The sequence below is a fragment of the Rhineura floridana genome, chromosome 1, assembly GCF_030035675.1.
Source record: "Rhineura floridana isolate rRhiFlo1 chromosome 1, rRhiFlo1.hap2, whole genome shotgun sequence".
Lineage (NCBI taxonomy): Eukaryota > Metazoa > Chordata > Lepidosauria > Squamata > Rhineuridae > Rhineura > Rhineura floridana.
Genome location: NC_084480.1, coordinates 1,280,995 through 1,302,624, shown reverse-complemented (window position 1 = coordinate 1,302,624; position 21,630 = coordinate 1,280,995). Strand labels below are relative to the sequence as shown.

At 46.7% G+C, this 21,630-nt stretch overlaps 1 protein-coding gene across 2 annotated transcripts in view; it reads left to right on the top strand.

The window, feature by feature from the left end:
• The window catches only part of UNC13B (unc-13 homolog B), a 285,289-nt gene that overhangs the window by 215,845 nt on the left and 47,814 nt on the right, over positions 1-21,630 (top strand). For both annotated transcript variants that reach the window (XM_061612817.1, XM_061612815.1), the window contains exons 17-23: positions 5,574-5,743; positions 9,164-9,279; positions 13,560-13,723; positions 15,495-15,645; positions 16,840-16,908; positions 19,199-19,288; positions 20,909-21,043. In XM_061612817.1, coding sequence (XP_061468801.1) covers positions 5,574-5,743; positions 9,164-9,279; positions 13,560-13,723; positions 15,495-15,645; positions 16,840-16,908; positions 19,199-19,288; positions 20,909-21,043 — 895 coding nt within the window. The remainder of the gene's footprint in view (positions 1-5,573; positions 5,744-9,163; positions 9,280-13,559; positions 13,724-15,494; positions 15,646-16,839; positions 16,909-19,198; positions 19,289-20,908; positions 21,044-21,630) is intronic.

Below are 21,630 nucleotides of genomic sequence, written 5' to 3'. Positions count from 1 at the left end.
AGAATGTGATGGGTCAAGAGCCAGGTCTGTCTTCTGAGCCATTGTTGGCTATGATGGGTGTGTGCATGAGAAAGAGAGAGAACCTCCCTTGTGGCCTGCTTGTAGATCTTCCTGTGATATAAAGTTGCCTGTTAGGATAAGATGAAGTGCCACACTGAGTGCTGTTTGATCTGACCCGCCTGGGTGAGTTTTATTTAAATTCTAAGAGAATTTATATTCCACCCTTGCATTGTGGACGCAGTGCTCAGGTTCTGAAAGAAGTCATTAAAGCAATGCAGCACCACAAACAGGAAAGTGTTTCAGAAGTGGCTGAGGTTGTTTCCCGGATGGCAACCCTTACCTTGCCTTGGGCAGTTGGTGGCATAGCACTCGCAAACCAGCTTGGCTAGGACTGCAAATTGTTTTACAGAAGAAAAAGGGAAGGTAGCCAAGTTTGCTAATACTAAATTGTTCAGGGTGGTTTCAACAAAAAGAGATTGCGAAGAGCTCCAAAACTATCACCCCAAACTGAATGAATAGTTAGGAAAATGACAAATGCAGTTCATTCTAAACAAGTGTAAAGTGACTCATGTTGGGACAGAAAATCTTAATTTCACGCATACAGCCATGAGGTTTGAACTGGCAGTGACTGACCAGGAACAAGGCGTCGTAGTAGATAGCTCGATGAAGACGTGGACCCGGTGAGCTGCAGATGTGAAAAAGATGAACTCCACACTAGGGACCATTAGAAAGGAACTGAAACTAAAACTGTCACTATCATAATACCATTATACAAATTGTGATTATAATTATTATTTATTACATTTATATCCTGCCCTTCCTCCCAGAAGGAGCCCAGGGTGGCAAACAAAAACACTAAAAACACTTTAAAACACCTTACAAACAAAAGACTTTGGAAATGGAAATGGACTGCCTTCAAGTCAATCCCGACTTATGGCGACCCTATGAAGAGGGTTTTCATGGTAAGCGGTATTCAGAGGGGGTTTACCATTGCCTCACTCTGAGGCTGAGAGGCAGTGACTGGCCCAAGGTCACCCAGTGAGCTTCATAGCTGTGTGGGGATTCAAACCCTGGTCTCCCAGGTCCTAGTCCAACACTCTAACCACTAAAACATATTAACACAAAAGATCTTAAAATATCTATGAGGAGAGACTGAAAGAACTGGGCATGTTTAGCCTGGAGAAGAGAAGACTAAGGGGAGATAGAATAGCACTCTTCAAGTACTTGAAAGGTTGTCACATAGAGGAGGGCCGGGATCTCTTCTTGATCATCCCAGAGTGCAGGACACAGAATAATGGACTCACAGGAAGTCAGATTTCGGCTGAAGATCAGGAAAAACTTCCTAACTGTTAGAGCCATACGACAATGGAACCAATGACCTAGAGAGGCAGTGGGCTCTCCGACACTGGAGGCATTCAAGAGGCAGCTGGACAGCCATCTGTCGGGAATGCTTTGATTTGGATGCCTGCATTGAGCAGAGGGTTGGACTCGATGGCCTTGTAGGCCCCTTCCAACTCTACTCTTCTATGATCCTATGATCTTTTAAAAACAGTGCAACTGAACTTTGAATACTGTATACAGTTCTGGTTGCTTCTCCTCAAAAAGGATGTTGTGCAGCTGGAAAAGATTCAGAAAAGGGCAACCCAAATGATCAAGGGGATGGAGCGACTCCCCGATGAGGAAAAGTTGCAGCATTTGGGGCTTTTTAGCTTAGAGAAAAGGCGAGTAAGAGGCAACATGACAGAAGTATATAAAATTATGTGCAGCATGGAGAAAGTGGATGGAAAAAAGTTTTCCTCCCTCTCTCATAACTGTAGAACTCATGGACATCCAATGAAGCTGAATGTTAGAAGATTCAGGACAGACACAAGAAAAGACTTCCACCAACTTGGATGGCTATAAAAGAGGATTAGACAAATTCATGGAGGATAAGCCTATTGGGGCTACTAGCCACAATGGCTGGCTGTCCCTCCCCTCGGAGTCAGTATGGCCCTGAATCCAAGTGGCTGGGAGTTGCAGTAGAGAGAATGCTGTTGCGCTCAGGCCCTGCTCGTGGGCTTCCCACTGGGCATCCAGTTGGCCACTGAGAGCAGGCGGGTGGACTAAGAAGGGCCTGGCCTATTCCAGCTTCAGGGCTCTTCCTCTGTTCTCATGAGGTGAAGCAGCAACAGCTGGAGCAGGCGTGTCCAGAGACTCTGAAGCTGTGTTGGGGGATTGCACACAGCCAAAGGGAACACGTGATCTCTGCAGGGTTCAGCTGCCACCAGGCCACTGGTATCCATTGCCCCAGTGCTGATCCAAGGATGGGAGGCTCATCCCATAGGGCTGGGAAGCCTATTTCCTTTAGATATTGACAGCCCCTTCATGCCAGAGCTGTCTAGTCATCAGGCTTGAGTTGGACAGTTGAGACTTGTGTATGCCTAACCTCTGCTGATGTTTCCAGATGTAATTGTCTCAGAGGCGGAATCTGAAAGTACAGCTCATTGGGGGAATAATCATGCATAAACACAGGATTTCTGTGAGATGCTGAGCCTGATAATAGGCTGGGCTCCTACAAGAAAGATTAGAGCCAGGCGGAAGCTTTCAAACTGCAACACTGTGGTTAGCTACCCAGCTGGCTAGTTCTGGAGGATTTAATGGTAATCAAAACTGTTATTTGCAACTGCCTCATCTAAGCCTAATATTGATCATCAGCTGCAGGGAGGCATCTCATCTGTTCTAACCAATTTGGACTGTCTTCAGTAGCAAGGGAATAAATATTTCACAGAACTCTCCAGTCCCTTCCCTCCCCTCGAGACAAGAATTTCACACCTGCCCACTTTTTGAACATGGCATTACTTAAGCAGAGAGGGAAAGGGAGACCACACTCCAACATCTAACCACTTCCAGACTCATCCTCTGTTACACTCACAACATACACATGCTTGTGCTTCTAGTGTGTTCTTGCCAGTAAAGCTGAACAGACTCACAGATGGCTGAGAGAGACTTCCAAAAATGTCCAAGGATTACTGTTGCTTCACTGTCATTCCCTAGGAGTGAGGGTTGTCTAAAAGGGAAGAGCTGAACTTTGAACGACCATTCTTAGGTTTTCTAGGAACTTTGTATGCTGGCATTATTCTCAGGGCTGGTGCCAGGCATGCCGGGGCCCTTGGGCACCAGCCTGCCCTAGGCCCTGGCACCCACACACATGCCCCACCTACTTACCTTTCCCTGGAAGTGGATGCTGCCCATGCTGTGCATGCATGCCTGCCATCAACCAAGATGGGAGCCGAGGCTTCCCTAAGGGGCTGATGCCTCCACCGCCATCTTGGTTGATGGCACGCAGTACTGGTCTAGAGGTAGAATATTTTCTGTAGACATTTATTATTTATTAATTAAATTTTTATTCTGCCCTTCCTCCCCTAAGGAGCGCTGGGCAGCAAACAAAAACACTACAAACATTTTAAAACATAATAAAACAAAACACTGTTAAAAACATGATAAAAGAAAACATCTTAAAAGTATCATTTAAAAAAAAAAATCTTTAAAAAAATCTTTAGAAGCAGTGCTGATGAGATGGTATCTGCAGGAGGCCCTCACCTGCAGAGCTTAGTGATCGACTGGGTATATAAAAGGGGTAAGACGGTCTTTCAGGTATCCTGGTCCCAAGCTCTATAGGGCTTTGTACGCCAAAACTAGAACCTTGAACTTGGCCCGGTAGCCAATGGGCAGCCAGTGCAATTCTTTCAGCAGCGGGGTGACATGCTGGCAATACCCTGCCCCAGTGAGCAGTCTTGCCGCTGCATTTTTGAACCAGCTGCAGCTTCTGGGCCACTTCAAGGGAAATGTTGATGTTCATGCTGTAGGAATGTATTGTTGCCTGCTTTTGGAGACACTTTGTTTCTATGAGCAACTATAGTCCTGCCTTTATGAAGACATGAGTAGCAGATCAAATGTTCTGCATTGAAACAACTTGATATTCTGTTCTCCTTGCCTTTGGCCAAGCAGAATTGAGGAGCCCTTTTTCTGTGAGGAGATGATGGAAATTGTTGAATTAAAAAATCCTTACAAATTATTAAGCAACCAGGGTTTCTGTGAAACACGATGCCTGCTTATTATGGAGGTATTCTCTTGTGCCCTGTCCTACCACCACCACCAGTGCACTTGAGACTCAAGGCCTGGTTCATTCAAGGCCTGACTCCCCTAATGGGGAGAGTCCTGGCCAAAGAGAGACCAGAACTTGATTTTCAAGTAGGAATTAAAGGCAGAAATGTTGCAGATGGACCTCAGTTTTCCTGGGAATGTCTCCCGTTTAATTCACTCTGAGATGTACAAATTGTTCTGAAAGTGCCAGTTAATGGACCCTGAATTACAATAAATGGCAACAGGAGGCCAAACAAAGACCTGATAGATACCAAGCAAAATGCCACTGTTCTGATTGACGAGGCTTAGCAGCATCGCTTGTGACCCATTTCTTCACTTTCTTCTTCTTCTTCATGTGGTTGCTTAGCAACAGATGGTGCATTTTTAAAAAGACTACATCCCAAGCCTTCAGCACGGGCATTGCAATGATGCAGGTCGTGCGTTTTCCACCTGAGGCCGGGTGGCTGCCAAGGCTGGTTATGAAGAGTAATTATTCCCATTGTGTGTCCACCTGGGCCTCTGCATTCTCTTGTTGCTTGCCCTTTGTGAGCCATGCTTCGCTTGGGGTCACTTGCTGTAAGAGCTGGCCAGTTTTGCTGCCCTCCCTCTCTTTCACTGTGGTGGGGTGCGGTGGGGGGGCAAAAGAGACTTTGGTCCAAATGCACACACACTCTGTCCCTTGCATCTTTAGGGTTACTTGGAAACAAGTTCAGCTGACTGTGGGAAATTCCAGTTCTTTGCCAGGATCACACAGAAAGTTGCTTTTGTATTGACCGGAAAATCAATGGGTTTAAACTCATGTGAAAAGCAAATGGCAGCCTGTCCGCACACCTTGTATTAGGCTTTTCGGAAAAGAGATCTCTGCCAGGTGCAACCCGGCCAGCCCAGCCAGGGCTTTGAGGTCGTGGGATCACTTTGAAAACTCTCCCTCAGGCCCCAAGCCTCATAGCTGAGCCGAATACTTAGCAGAGCTCCCAGAGCCCTTCTAGGCAGGGGAAGGTTCATCTGATGGGCTTTGCTTTTATGTTCAGGTTTTCAGTTGGTGGTGAGGAAGGAATCTTTCCCCAAGTCAGACTCATGGCAACTTTGCACCTTTTTCTCTCCAGGCTGGAATCTCTTGGTCCTTCCTCTTCTTGCCTAACAGCATGCATCTCTGAGAAAGATGAGTCTCGTATGCTATACCGAAAGTGGGCAGGGAGGGGGAGACACTTCTTAAGTGCAGGAGACTGAACTACGCAGCATTTAAGCCTTCCCTGCCTTCAGTCCCTTGAATAACTAGCTCTGTGTGTGTGTGGTGAGGTTGGCCTGTTTTGGGTGCCTGTGTCTCTGTCCATTGCACTTTCTCTCTCTCAGTGCCCAGGAAGTAAGAGTGCAGCTTTCAGAACCCTCCCAAGCAGCCTTATGGGTCCTCTGGCTGCTGGCATGACCTTATCTCCTTCACTTGTTTTCAGTGAGTGCCATAATTCCTCCGATCGCATCAAAGTGCGGGTCTGGGATGAGGATGATGACATCAAGTCCCGGGTCAAACAGAGGCTAAAGCGCGAGTCTGATGACTTCCTGGGGCAGACCATTATTGAGGTGCGCACGCTGAGTGGGGAGATGGACGTCTGGTACAACCTCGGTAAGAAATGTTGGCTTGATGGTGTGCATTGGCCCTTTTTCGTCTCTATAACACGCAAAATGAATTTTAATTATTAGTATTTTTACAACTTCTGAATAAAGTATATTCCCGAGCCTCGGCTTCCATCAGAATTAAAGGGATGGACTCGCCTCAAATTAATATTTGCTGTGGTACCAAGCAAGGGTGTCCACTTTCATCCCTTCTGTTTCTTCTCACAGTGGAGCCGCTGGCGCAACATCTACGAAGGAACAATAGCATAAAAGGAGTTAAATTTGGAAACGATACTCACTTAGTGAGCATGCGTGCAGACGATTCAGCTCTGCTCATCACGAACCCACTGGAAGCTGCACGTCACATTAAAAAAGAGTTGGAAAATTTTGGGAATGTCTCTGGGCTGCAGGTGAACTTGGGTAAATCAGAGGCACTATGCTTCCATGTTCCTCCTGCAAAACAGAGGCAGTACTCGTCTGCCTTGGGAGTTTGTCTATGCCCAGGGCAGCTGGGATATCTAAGAGCATACGATATATACAAAATCTAAGTAAATTATTGATAACTACAGGCCTTTATGGTATGCCATATGGTCAGATATTTATCGCTGGACTAAATTAAAACTATTTTTATCCGCCCTCATCACCGTGGTAAAAAAGAATACTTTACCAAAACTCACTTTTTTCTTCCATGTACTTCTGAAAAACAACTAAAGATATGGCAGAATGAACTAAATCAATTCATATTTGAGGGAAAAATCAGCCAGGATACAAAAATTATTATACTGCCAATCTAAAGGAGGGGAGTGGGGGATTCTACATTGGAAATTTTATTTTGAGGCAAATTAGTTATTTCACCTGATTCACCTCACTCTAGATAGCATTTCAAAAAGATGGCTCCAGTTGGAAAATACAGACATCCAAGGAATCCCACTAGGAGCATGACTCCTCAGGCCTAAACCAAAGCAAATACTGTCACAAGCTGAAAAGAACTCATTCACTGCTGCTCTTTTTAAAAGCTAGAGGCAGTGGCCACAATGGCTCTCGTCTCTCATTCCCTTATGCTTCAATCAAGATTTTTACAACAGAAACAGATACTTACCTTGGCAACATCGGAGGGAACAGGGACTTTTCCATGTACGTGACTCCTATCCTAATAAAACCTTGATACTGGAAAGACATTTTTGTCAGCTGGTAGGTCAATCAGGCTTCTCATGGCTGTTTTGGAGACAGATACATGACTTCCTGTCCCATCCAAAAATCAAAGCCCAAGCGGTTTCGAACTCTATCTAATTTTTAAAAGAATTATAACAGCCTGCAATGGGGAAAGAGGGGTCACCTTGAGACTGTATACTATGCTTTTAGATATAGGGGCAGAGCATTTAATGGGGCAAACATCAATGGAAGGGGACTGATCAGCCATGCTTGATGAGGGGGATTGGAAACAACTACAGAATGCGTACTAGTGACCACTTCCTCTCATCAAGTTCGGGAAACCATGCTGAAAATAGCCCGCTGCTGGTTTGCCACCCCAGTGCGGTTCTCACAAATGAATCGCATCCTCTCTTCTAAATGCTGGAGAGAATGTGATTCAAATGGCATGTTTCATCATACATGGTGGATGTGTGAGAAAGTGTAAACGTTTTGGAACTTAATTTTTGGAAAAAAATTAAAAATAACTGAACAAATCATTGAGCAAACACCACAACTGGCTATTCTAAACCTTTTCATAGACTCTAATAGGGACATAAAATGTAAAAAAAAAATTTTTTTTTAAAGTAACATTTTTGAAGATGATTTGTTGTAATGTGTATTAAAATTTGTTTTTATGATGTTTTAATGTTTTTGGTGCTTTTGTTTGCCACCCTGGGCTCCTGCTGGGAGGAAGGGCAGGATATAAATCTACTACTACTACTACTACTACTAATGCGCTAGTGGTACATCTGCTCATGGCAGCAAGAGTCACAATTGCAAAACATTAGAAGCGCTTAAAGGGGGCCATGCTCTGTTGCTGATGCCAAAAGGTCTGGTATGTTGCTTTTATGGAAAAGCTAACCTCTAAGCTGAGACAGGCAAGAGGAGTCATAAAAAAATAGGACTTTATGGATTCTTGGTATTGATTTATTACTTACGTAAATCAGGCAGGAGACGGATGGGCCCCACCAACCCACTGCATTGCCAGCTGGAACCTTTAAAATCGTAATGATCTCTGCTGAAAGAAAATAATGTACCCAAGTCATTAATCATTGTGGGGAGGGTTCCCTCTAATATAGCTTAATGAATTGAAATGCACGTCATTGCAGGGGGGGTAGGGGATATAGGTCAGGAATTGATAGTGGGATAGTTATTGATAGATAGTTCAGTACAATACAGGCTTCTGGTGATAGAATTTGTTCATATCATTTCATATCATTTTATACTTCTAAAACAGAGCAGGGCAGTATTCAGACTGTCCTTTCATTTTCATGTTGTGCTGTTATATGAAAATCTGCAATAACACACTTTTGCTTGGTGGCATTTAGGCTGATGCTTCTTTGCTCGAGCTAGAAAGACAGAAATATAGTTTTGGAGACCTGTGGATGACCAATCTATGATTCTATATTCAAGGGGCAGCTGGACAGCCATCTGTTGGGAATGCTTTGATATGGATTCCTGCATTGAGCAGGGGGTTGGACTTGATGGCCTTGTAGGCCCCTTCCAACTCTACTATTCTATGAATCTTTAAAAATAAAGGGAAATTGGAAGGAGTGAGAGAGAGAGAAATGAACTTGGTCTCCATTTAGCTAATAACTTAATAACTGAGCCTCTAAAATACAAAATCTTCCCAACTCAAAGCAGTGAAAAAGCCTGGCAGGATGACTGGCCTGACACAGTGGGTTGAACTGGGTCCTCCAGTTCCATACTTTGATAAGCCTGTGGCAAGATGCTGCCACTAAGGTGGCGATGACTGAGGGTGGGGGGAGGAAGTTAGTTGCGGAGAGTGTGTTGCAGAGTTTGCTTGTGAGTCCCATAAATATAAGCAGGGCTGTCTTGTCCTAAGCAGGGATATCGAACTGTTTGTGGGCCTTGGGGGGATGGCTTATTGGTGTTCAGATTCCTGCTATCTCCCTTTCCCAGAAATAACCTGCCTTTGTGAAGCAGGCCAGTTACAGTCCCTTCAGGGAACCCTGTCTTGGTCTCCTCTTCTCCACCTGTCTGCAGAGCAGGCTGGCCTTTTAAGAAGCCCACTCATTGCCCACAAACAGGGAAATGGGTGAGGTCCTGTTATTTGGGCTCTGAGCACAGTGTTAACTCTGGCCACACCTCTTGCTCTTCTCTTCGTTTCCACTCTGTCTACCTTTCTCCATCCCATCTTGCTGGGCTTCTGTTGCCACCCAAACTGTTTGGGAGGTAAGGATGCACATCTTAAAAATGTGTTAATTTTTCCTTCCAGAGAAAAGAACAGACAAATCTGCTGTGTCAGGTGCCATCCGCCTGCAGATCAACGTGGAGATAAAAGGTGAAGAGAAAGTGGCTCCCTACCACATCCAATACACTTGCCTTCACGAGGTGAGCTCTGCAGCAGGATGACTTGTGCTGGGGAATGTTACCTGTTCTCCCTCTACGAAAAGAGTTGCCGTGTTGCACATTCAGATTCCTCAGGTGATCCCATTCTTCCCCATTGACTCTGGCCTCGCTCTGGGACTTGCGGGGAAACAGGCAGGTTAACGATGCCATATTTCACCTGAGGCATCCAGTGAAGATGAATGTTGGAAGGGTCAGGACAGACTAAAGGAAGTACTTCTTCACACACAGTTAAATTATGCAATTCACTCCCACCAGCTTGGATGGCTTCAAAAGAGGATTAGACAAATCCATGGAGGACAGGGCTATCAGGGGCTACTAGCCGTGATGGCTATGCTCTGCTTACATCATAGCTCAGTGGCAGAGCATCTGCTTTGCATCCAGAAGACCCACGTTCAGTCCCGGTGGCATCTCTGGGTAAGGCTGGGGATGTTCTTAAGCAAAATCATTGAACGAGCTATTTTTAATCTACTTCAATGTTTCGTAAATGATAACAACCTTTTTGACCCTCTACAATCCGGTTTTAGACCGGGATATGGGACTGAAACGGCCCTAGTTGCATTAGTCGATGACCTCAGAATAGAATTAGATAAAGGGAATGTTTCTCTACTGATTCTTCTCGATTTATCGGCGGCCTTTGACACTATTGACCATACTATTCTCCTTGACCGCCTCTCAGGGATGGGAATACGAGGCACTGCGTTGCAATGGCTGCGCTCCTTCCTGGAAGGCAGATCTCAGAGAGTTCGCCTCGGAAACTTTTATCCCGACCCCTTGCCTTTGCAATATGGAGTCCCTCAGGGTTCAGTACTATCACCTCTTTTATTCAATATATACATGAAACCGCTCGGAGAGATTATACGTAAATTTGGAGTTCGCTTTCATCAATATGCGGACGATACCCAACTTTATTTTTCTTTTCCCCCAATGCCAAAGAGGCTATCCAACCTTTAAATCTATGTTTGTCTGCAGTGATGTCTTGGATGTGTCTTAATAAATTGAAATTAAATCCAACTAAAACTGAAGTACTTTTGGTCAGTCATAGTCTGGATTTAGCAATTGAAAATCACCCAATACTGGATGGAATTACTTTGCCACTAAAGTCACAAGTCCGGAGCTTGGGCGTCCTCCTGGACTCAGCCTTGACTTTGGAGGCACAGGTCTCGGCAGTCTCTAGAAGTGCCTTTATCCAATTAAAATTAGTTCGTCAACTTCGCCCATTTCTGGAGACTGCTGATCTAGCTAAAGTGACCCATGCGTTGATCACTTCTCGTCTAGATTATTGCAATTCTCTTTATATTGGGCTCCCCCAAAGAATACTGCAACAACTTAGAATGGTGCAAAGAGCATCAGTTTTAATGATAACAGGAGCTAACTGGCAAGCCCACACTACACCGCTCCTTCAGCAACTTCATTGGCTGCCTGTTTCTTACCGGATACAATTTAAAATATTAACTTTAACTTTTAAAGCGCTACATGGTTTGGGCCCCTCTTATTTAGCTAACCGGATCTCTTCTTATGAACCCCCTCGGCTCTTGAGATCGGCCCTAGACTCGACCCTCACCATTCCTCCTTTTTCCCGAATTCATCTGTCCAGCGTTAGAAATAAGACGTTTTCTGTGATTGCCCCTACTTTATGGAATAATTTACCTCAAGAAATACGCCTTTCTCCTTCCCTTTTAATTTTTCGTCGGCAGCTGAAAACCTTTTTGTTTTGTTCTGCTTTTATTTATTTTATTTATTTTATTTTATTTATTTAAATTGTGAGATACTGTTTTATTTTGTTGTTTAATATTAATTGTTTTATGACTGTTTTGTAAATGCCGCTCTGAATCTTTGGAGAGAGAGCGGGATAGAAATTTTTTAAATAAATAAATAAATGTCCCTGCCTGGAACCATGGAGAGCCACTGCCAGGCAGTGCAGACAATACTGAGCTAGCCTGACCCAGTATCAGGCATCTGCCTCTGTGCCTGTGCCCTGTATACCCAACTGATGGGAATCGCAAGCGAGGAGAGTTGCTATTGTGCCTGGGCCCCATCTGTGGGTGTCCCGTTGGGGCACCTGGTTGGCCACTGTGAGGAGAGGAGGCCGGACTAAACGGCCCCCCTTTGGCCTGATCCAGCTTCAGAGGTTGTTGAATGAATGTCCTTGTCAGCCCCTGTAGAAGAGTTTATTTATTTATGTATTTATTGTATTTATATACCGCCCCATAGCCGAAGCTCTCTGGGCGGTTTACAGTAACTAAAAACATTAAAAACAAATAAAGCCTGGGAGAAGAGGAAAGTCTTGACCTGGCGCCGAAAAGATAACAGTGTTGGCGCCAGGCGCACCTTGTCAGAAAATTCATTCCATAATTTGGGGGCCACCACTGAGAAGGCCCTCTCCCTTGTTGCCATCCTCCGAGCTTCCCTCGGAGTAGGCACCCGGAGGAGGGCCTTGGATGTTGAGTGTAGTGTACGGGTGGGTTCGTATTGGGAGAGGCGTCCCATCAGATATTGTGGTCCCAAGCTGTGTAAGGTTTTATAGGTTAAAACCAGCACCTTGAATCGAGCTCGGAAACATACTGCTTTTGTGGACACAAAACAGGCTGCTTTTGTGGACACAGCCTACATGGAATTGTGCATGGTGGCCATTAATCGAAGGAAGGACAGACATCTCAGTTTGTTGATTTGTTAGTTTAAAGAACATTGTGCCAACTTCTGGCTGCTGCTCTGGGAATGGGCAGCATAAAGGTCATGGCACGCTGGCCTCTCAAGCGCCTTGTACTGCAGTGCAGCATGCGGGCTCTGAGTAAAGTCCTAGAAGGCTCAGCTTTCTTGCTTTAAAATAAGTAAGCTTCTAGTCATTACGATTGTGGTATGATAGAAAGCCGTGGTCTTAAAGCTCAAACAAAGAGCCAAATGAAAAGGAAGTTTGAGTCCACTGTGTCTTCCCAACAATGTAATTTTACAAATGGGTTGGCTGAAGGTTTTTTTGCATCTGTTCATTACCGCAGCTCAAGAGCAGATTAAAGCTGTCCCTGACAAGGCTGGGAGTTCAGAGATGATTTGTGTCTGAAACTGAGCCAGCGGGGATGTCATTAGGAAACTCCTTTGCCTAACAACAGTGACGAACAGAAAGCTGGCAAGTAATGAATGTCTAGCAGGACACCATTATCTGCACTGCATAAACTATTTTGTAGCCACCTCTCTGTGCCCTGTCATCTGAGTTTTTCATAGCCCATCCAAAAGGTGGTTTAATTGGGGTAGGAAAATGGTAGCCAGCATCACTTTGGAGATGTGCTTAAGCAGGCAACCTCTTTCACAACCAGGACCATGATAGCAATCCAGCTCCACCAGAGGACCCTCTTTGGCCTGTTTAAGCGAACACTCAGTACTTTGATGCATGTGTTGTGACTTTCTCTGGCCGTGTCAGACTAGCGGAGCTGCGCAGTCTGGGACACGGCTCTCTTCCAGTCATGGATTCTGAACTGCTTGTGGAGCACCAAAACAAGAGCTTGCTGGGGCAGGTCAGCAGAGCTGGAGATGGAAAATGGAAGCTCAGAATACCATGGTAATTTGGGAGGACTCACCGTGCACCTGTACTGGTGGCTCAAATACAGAAGTGAAGACGGTCCAGTATTTTGGGGACCACTTGTGGTCTCGGACATAAATGGCAGCCTCTGTATGTTTATTGATAACCCACTTTTTTTTCCAAAGAGCTGGAGGGTGGCATATGTGGTTCTGCCCTTCTTCCCCCCGTCCCTCCCATTTTATTTTTACAACACCCCTGTGAGGTAGTGAGTGTCCCAGGGTCACCCAGTGACCTTCATGGCAGAGTGGGGATTTGAACCTAGGTCTCCAAGCAAGTTCTTGGCAGTTGGTAGGCCCTAGTTCTGAACCGGCACTTTCTGAGGAATCAGCAAAGGCAGTCACAGTGCGACACTGGAGGAAATGGCCCAGAGGGAAGATGAGCGAGGGACAGCGAACGGGGAAAGGCATTGCAAGCTTCCCCCAACTACTGAACGACAACCCCAAAGAACAAACGCAGGAGGCGGCTGTTGGCCAATGGGCAGCTTTTCTCCCTCTTTTTGATTTTTCTGTGTGTACCACACCTAAGTCGCAACAGATGAAAAGCTGAATTATAAGCTCTCCCTGCATGCCCCCTCCTGCACACACATTCTATTGGATTCCCAAATTAAGAAGCGCTGCTGTGTCCAGAGTGGTAAGCAGCGGTCCACATGTTGTGCTCAGGCCTCAGGGTTGGCTGTAACTTTCTGTTCCAGAACCTCTTCCACCATCTGACAGATGTCCAAGGAAATGGGGTGGTGAAGATTCCCGATGCCAAAGGAGATGATGCATGGAAGGTATACTTCGATGAGACAGGCCAGGAGATAGTGGATGAGTTTGCCATGCGTTACGGAATTGAATCCATCTACCAGGCCATGACGTGAGTTCCTAACTGGCTCTAAGCCCTCTCTTAGCCCTGGGTGCCACCACTGAAAGGTCACCGTGGAAAGGTTTCCCAGTTAGAATGGAGTGTGCTGGATGGTTGAAGCAGTAAAGTCCGCCTGGCAGCAGCTAGGGAAGCTGTGATGGTGAGACTTCTGGAGACTTAGAACCCTTGTCCTGTTAAAACCTGCCTTCCTCATACTCTGTCGCTTGCTGTCCGTTATGAGCCTGATCATTGTCAGGCATCACATTCCTCATGGCGACTCTCGCTGGAGAGGAGGGGAGTGCTTCTGGAGGGGGGCTGGGGTGCCACCAGGCTGCGTCTCGGGCTCCCCTCCTGTGGGTGCAGCAGGATCCAAGTCCTGGTGTGGCTGACAAGGCCCAGAGGACTTGTATGGCCCTTTGGGCTGATCCTGCCATCCTCAGGAAGGAAGTTGTCTCATCTGCATTTTCTCATTTAATTCCTCTCATTAAAGTGCAAAAAGAAACCCTCCTGCAAGAAATCTTAAAAATTATTCCAGCAGCACTTGGGTTTGTGGGATGATTAAAGTAAACAATCAAAGAAAAACTGCTCTAAATAAGGAAAAGCAGTGCTTGAAAGGGGACTATGTTACATGACAGGAGAGAAGCGCTCTCTGATTAATAGAGTTGGCAACAAAGAGAGAGGCTGAGCAAGTCTGAAGCTTGCCGACACTCCTGTGGGAACCTTGCTGGAGGGGAAGAGGAAAGCTGAGAGGCTCCTGCTCCAGATTTCTAGACAGAAACAGGAGTCCCAACGGGCACTTTGGGAGCTGAAGCAACAGGGGGCATTTTCTGCGTATCAGTGGCTGGGACTCTCAAGCAGGGAGCGCTCTGCTTTGTTGGGTCCTGCTCGTGAGCTTCCCAGAGGCTTCTGGTGGGAAACAAGATGCTGGGTGGGCCTTTGGCCTGATGCTACTCTGATGTCCTTATGCGTGCCACCACGGGAGCCATTTCCTTGGGAAAGGCCTCTTGCCCTTGGGACCGACTTTGCTCAAAGCTGGGCAAAGTGGTGGAAGCCTTCAGCTGGGGGGGGGATCTTCAGAGGTTGCTCTTGCACATTTTGAAGGGGGACAATAAAAGCCATAGGTTGGCTAGCAACACGTCAAGTTGTGGCCTATTTGATGGTGGCGGTTAGGGAACCCTCCCTTCTCCCTCTGACTTGGAACCTTTCTCCCCTGCGTTTGGTCCATGTGGGGCTGCCCCAGTTGCAGACAGGGTGTGGTGTGGTGTGTCATTCCCAGGGTCATTCTGTTTTGGGATGGCTCCACTGGCTGGGCCTTGCACGACGTGTTCAAGGTCTGGCACATTGCCATATTATGGGTTAGCAGGGGGATCCTTTCCAAGCGTGTCTGGCTGTTGGATTCTGGGCTTCCCATCTCCCCATGCAGCATGTGGCCTGATCCACTTGCTTGAGTCACTTGGAGCTGTTTGCTCTGGAGGTACCAGTGGTGGAGGAGGAGGAGGAGGAGGAGAGCCCCTGCTCTCCACTGGCAGCATGCACACTATGGCCTGTTTTTTGCCGATTGCTCCACAAGGGGTTGGCAAGTGGGGTGGGAGATGTTGGGAGTAGATGGGCTTCTGGTTCCCCACACCCACCTCGGTGATTCTGCGAATTCTGCACAGAGAGCTGGGGGGGTTGGGGGGGGATTTGTTGAAGAAACAAGCCATCTTATGCCTGCCCTTTCTTGAGATGGCTCAGAGTATCCCTGTAGCTTCTGCCTGATGGCTGATGGCTTCTGCTCCCCCAGGCATTTTGCATGTCTCTCCTCCAAGTACATGTGTCCTGGTGTGCCAGCCGTGATGAGCACCTTGCTGGCAAACATCAATGCTTACTATGCCCACACCACAGCCTCCACCAACGTCTCTGCCTCGGATCGCTTCTCTGCTTCAAACTTTGGGGTAAGTTCCCCTGCTGCTGGCCTCCCTGCTTCCTCGTGGAACCCAGTTAGGCTGTGACCAAGGAGCATCGTCCTGTTTTGCGGCTCCGGGGTTGAAAGGAATGTCATGGCTTATTCCTGTCACTGCAAGTTACTTGGTGGGAACAAGGACGTTTGCTCTGGTGATGCCAGGGGCCTACTATGCGTGGAATGAGTAAATTGCTGTGTGCACGCAGTGCTTCGGTAAAGTGGATCTTGATGATGCATCCCCCCCCCCCGTAATATAACAATCTCAGAATTGCTTGTGCTGATGCTCTCCGGTTGCTGCTCTCAGCATAAAACCAAATTCCCCATCCTTTAAGGTGCGCTGGGGAAATGCCTTTTACCCCTTCCAAATTTCCAAGGACTCAGCGTTCCAAAATGATGCTAATTGGACTTCCTTTCTTTCACTGCAGCAACACAGAGGGCTGCACTAAATCTTGGCGGGGCTTGCTTTTTTCTTAGAGAGAGGTAACATTTAGGGGGTACTTTTTTTTCCTGACAAAGCAGCATTCCTTTGGGGGGAAAGTGGCCTTTTGCAGCAAAATTGTGAAAAGTGCTCTCAGGGGAGGATCAAACTGCACTTAGTGATCAGAGCAGCTTCCACACTGCCACTTTAAAACACGGGTGAGGAGCCTCAAGCCTGGGGGCCAGATGTGGCCCCCAAGCCTTTCTGTTTGGCCCTCTGAACTCTGCACAGGCCACACCCCCTTACCATTCCAGCCCTGTGCCCCTTTCGGGTGCCTTTGCCTGGCTGGAATCTGTCCTTGAGATGTGATAATGCCTCTTGCTTGCCTAGATGGAAGGGGTGTGTGTGTGTAAAAAGCATTCTAGCCTTTTGTAGGCGAGGACATAGCCTCCTCCTGCACTAAGGTGAGACTCACACCCATTGTGTGCCCACTGCGCCTCTGGCCCCGCCCAGCCCTGGCATGTCCCCTGAAAGGTGCTCACAAGGGAAGGCAGCCCTCCCTCCTGGGATTGATTCCCCACCCCTACTTTGAAGGATGCAAACATTTTCACCCCGTTTATATGTCCCAGAAGACAGCAGAAATGAGTGGCCCCTTTTGGGGACAGACAGTTGCTCTCAGGAGAGCGCCAGTTTCAGCTTAGCCTGGAAATAAGCATAAAGTGTTTGTTAAGCACACCTGTGATGTGTCCTCTTCTCTTCTCCAAACAGAAAGAAAGATTTGTTAAACTTCTGGACCAATTGCACAATTCCCTTCGAATTGACCTGTCCATGTACAGGGTAAGTAAGTGCCAAACACAGGAAGTATGAATCGTTACCAGCATTTATGAAACCCTTCTGAGCCTTCCAAATGTTTCAGGTACACTATCTCAGTAATCCTTACAGCTGTGCTGTAAAGTAGGCCAGCCTGATTATGCCTGTGTTGACCATCCAGAGTGAGAGACGCTGGGGGACTACCCTGAATCTGCTCATTGTTCCTCTGGAATTATTGCAGTATTGTATATTTCTGTTCTGGAAAACAAAATATGTTATGCAAGTCGCTCTGAGGCTCAAATGGCACATTCCGTGGATTCTCTCTCTCTCTCTCTCTCTCTCTCTCTGTGTGTTAATCTAGGGTACAATATGCCTGTGCAGACAAAGGCTGGGTGGGGAGAGGTTTCCTGTGGGAGCAGAGTGGGTGGAGGACAGGTTGAAATTTAAAAATGGACCACAACAGTTTGGCACCTGGCGATCCTTTGGCAATTTTGGTTTCATTTTGCAGTTACGGGTTCTGTGTAGCAATAATATAAAATACACGTCTTATTGACTAGAAAGAGTAGAAGGAAATGCCCTCTGGGAACTGAGTAATTATACACTGTAGAATAACACTGTGCATTATTGGGGGGAAATAGTTAATCCTTGGATGAGATGCTACTTCATTCTGCTTGCCAAAAATAGTAGCCTAGTGCGAGCTGCGGTGAAATGTAATTAGATCTAATTTATAATGATAAGATTCTGTTGCGTAAATGGGCTCCTAATTGATTGTCCCCAAAGTGAAGCTGATGTTCTGTCTCGGGTAGTGAAGCCTTTCTCCACTAATTGAAGGTGTCTTCTGTCCTGGAAACGTCAAAAGGAAGGGAGGTTTGCTCCAGCTCAGAAGCATCGGGGGGGGGTGTTGTTGGGGGGTTTGGTCTTCTCCCTTCCTCATGGCCAACTCTTAAAATAAAGGGCCTGATCTACTTTCTGGAGGTTTTGGTTTTGAGGGTGTGTTGTTGTTGTTGTTGTGATGTGCCTCCAAGTCGATTTCGACTTATGGCGACCCCGTGAATCAGCGACCTCCAATAGCATCTATTATAAACCACCCTGTTCAGATCTTGTAAGTTCAGGTCTGTGGCTTCCTTTGTGGAATCAATCCATCTCTTGTTTGGCCTTCCTCTTTTTCTACTCCCTTCTGTTTTTCCCAGCATAATTATTGTCTTTTCTAGTGAATCAGGTCTTCTCATGATGTGTCCAAAGTATGATAACCTCAGTTTCCTCATTTTAGCTTCTAGTGATAGTTCTGGTTTAATTTGTTCTAACACCCAATTATTTGTCCTTGTCGCGATCCATGGTAACTGCATGGTATTATTACAGAGTAAACCAAGTGTATTGCCTCTAGATGAATTTGTATCATGGTTGTGATCCAAGAGACATCACCTTATGGGGAAATCTTTCTTCCCTGTCCCCCTCCTCTGCTCCCCAATGCCACAAACACAAATGAGCATTTCCCAGAGGGTTAGACTGATGTAGGGATGCGGCCCTCCAGATGCTGATGGACCCCAGCTCCCATCAGCCCCAGCCATGACGACCAATGGTCAGGGATTATGGGAGTCATAGTCCAACAATATCTGGAGAGACCCCACAGGTTCCCCACCCTATGACAAGTGCTTCCCATCACCTGAAAAGTGCTGTTAGTTTCTGTTGTTTTCCAGGATGTGGCTAAATATTGGCTTTGTCTTGTGAGAATGCACTCAGGATGGGGGGGCGGGGGGGCATGGCAGGGCTTGCCCTCCCAGGGGCTGCAAAAGCCAGCATGCCCCCCTCCCCCTCTTGGGTACACAGCCTTTTGTGTTGTAGAAGGATAATAACCCCCCCAGGCAAAGTGACACCCTCCTCATGACCCTATAAGAGGGTTGGTGCATAACTAGAGGGCAAGTCAGAGTACCTGCTGGGGGGGTAGGAGGGAGGGAGGGAGGGAGGACAGTGTTGTATGACGTTTGGATGCCCTTCTACAAAACAAAAGGCTAGCTTTGCTGTGCCAAAAGGTACTTTTCATACAAAACAAAACTGTGATACCTTCCCCTGCCTTGATTGGCATGCTAAGACCAAGCTGCAAGGCCAGTCCAGGTTGTGTATGTTGGTGCCTTAGGGGGGATTTAAATAGAAGAGCCCCCCCCCCCACTCCGGCCCCATCCACTCTTATGAACTGCTGCCTGTTTGGGCTACTGGTCCCCTCCAGATTTCCCACCTCCCATTTGGCCCTGGGTGTTAGATCTGTGTGTACCACTTTGCAGTTGCATTTTCAAAAGGGAACTTGTTTTTCTGCCAACAGAACAACTTTCCAGCCAGCAGCCGTGACCGCTTGCAGGACTTGAAATCCACGGTGGACCTGCTGACAAGCATCACTTTTTTCAGAATGAAGGTGGGGATCTGCCTCCCAGCTGCTGTTCCTGGGCAAATCCTTTTGCCCTCTGGCAGAGTCCTCCTCCTCCTCTCTCTTTGCCTCCCAGATCTCTGCAAATCCCTTCAGAAAATGGAAATTCTGCTAAACGTCCTTATCAAGCTGGTGTTGCATCTTGTTCACTTACATGGTTATGAACTTCCCTGTATGTTCAGCTCACAGCCTTATTCAGTTGCCAATTAATTAAATGCTGTTTATTTGTAAATATCCCTAGAAAGAAAATTAAATAGTGGAACAAAACAATTCATTTTACAGGAACAAGAAGCCCGTTATTCACAGCAGCGACTGCTGACTGATAATGAAATCTGCTTTTGTGCGTTTTCAGCTAACGATGAAGCCAAGTGATTATTTCTGACATCCATAATAACTATTAGTGCTATGCTGTGTGTGCTGATGCAGGAAGTGGCATTTGTACAGGCTTATTTTATCTGAACATGCAAGCTGATACTGCTCCTAGAATATCAATAGCTAGGCTGTCAAGTTGTTTTTTAGGCCAGACATCCAAGTTTATTTTATCTCCTGTAAAAACCCCAAGCAAATCTTCCGTAATGCTATTTTTCCCCTCTGTTTGCAAATCTTTGAGAGTCTCTGCTCAAAGCTTTCCTCCTTCCCCAAATTCCAGTTAAAGTACTGGAATAAACCTTCCTGTGTGGAATTAATCACATAGAAAGTTGTCTTTTGGAAATGCCACTGTGAGTCTTCTGCAATCGCTCCATTTGGATCGAGCAGGCCGAGAATGTCCCTAAACAAAGAGTGAAGGAGAAACCAGGCGTGATGGCGATAACTGGAGCAGTAGGCACTGCTGTAGACCTCCGTTCAGAGCAGGAGGCGGCATTAGGGCTTCCTTAGTGAAGAGCGAAAGGTGCCTGTCATGGTGCCCAATGGCTGCTTCACAATGGGCTTGTGGCAAGTATATCTGGGGCTGCAAGAGATTCTCTGACTGCACAAGGTGCATCGCATGTCCTTGCGCTGAAGTAGCTGCAGTCATTGCACAGATTACGATTGATCCTTGAGAACTTCCGAAGGTGCATTGTGCTGTGTCTGGCTATTAATCCCTCTCGTCCAGTATTATCTTCTTGCAGCTGGCAATGGTTCTCCTAAATATGAGGCAGAGGTCTCATCCAGCCCTGCTGTCTGAGCTCCTTGCTCCACTGCTTAGGCAGACTCTCTTGGAGTTACGTTTCAGCCTCCTACGAGCTGGAGGAGGGCAGCGCATTCTGCAGGGATGGATCAGCTACTGAGAAACCCTCTCTGTGTGCCTTCCCACTCCCCTCTTCCAGTCTGGATTTAGCACCCGAGTGATGCTGTCATGTGGCCTCTCTCCATCTGTGAAATTTAAGGAGGTGCTGATTTCTGTTTGGGCCTAAGTCATTTTGGGCTGCCTGGGTCAGAACCCAAATTCTAAATTTCACTGGAGGGCAGCAGGGATCCAGAGTATGTGCCCTGGAGCAGGGCAATGATTCTGCTCTGTGAAAAGGAAAGCATCACATAAAGCTGCTGGGTGGAAATCTGAATGCCGGTCTCAGAGGTCCAGCAGGTGTTGCATGCTGGTTCTAACTTACTTACTTACTTACTTCCCAGGTTCAGGAACTGCAGAGTCCTCCTCGTGCCAGTCAAGTGGTGAAGGATTGCGTCAAAGCCTGTCTAAACTCAACCTATGAATACATCTTCAACAATTGCCAGGAGTTGTACAGCCGCGAGTACCAGGCGGACCCTGTGAGTGTAGGAGGACAAGGATAAAATTACAAGCATTTTTATCTCACCTTTCAATGAAAAAGTCTTCCGGAGTGACTTAGAAAGATCAGTGATAAGATTGTCCCTGTGCTCAGGCTCACAGTCTAAGAAACATAACACAAAAGGAAAAGAGACTGGGAGGAATGATGAGAAAAGCAAGCTCAGGTTTTAGTTGCAGTGGCCAAGTAGAATGGAAAGATTTGGAGTGGAGGAGCCAAAGGTTGCTGTTCTTCCTGCAGAGCCGATAGGTGGGGCTGTGGGGCCCTCTCCCCTTTTTCTTTCCCACTCCCATGGCCCAATGGAATGGCTCCTGAGAGGGCATCGGTACGTCACTTTATTTATGCTATCTGTAGGCAACTGCTCTATAACCAAAGTTCTCTGGAAGGCTTACAGGGGTTATGGAAGAAGGGGTGAACATATGCCACAGTGGATTGATTTGGAATATAAATCTTGACAGAAAATAATAGAGGTATCTTTGGGGTGCCCTACCAGTGGCCGGAATTTTGTCCTTTATGGCCATGCTGGCACGCCTGGCAGGAACAAAGGGCAAAGCCTGACTTACTTCCTCT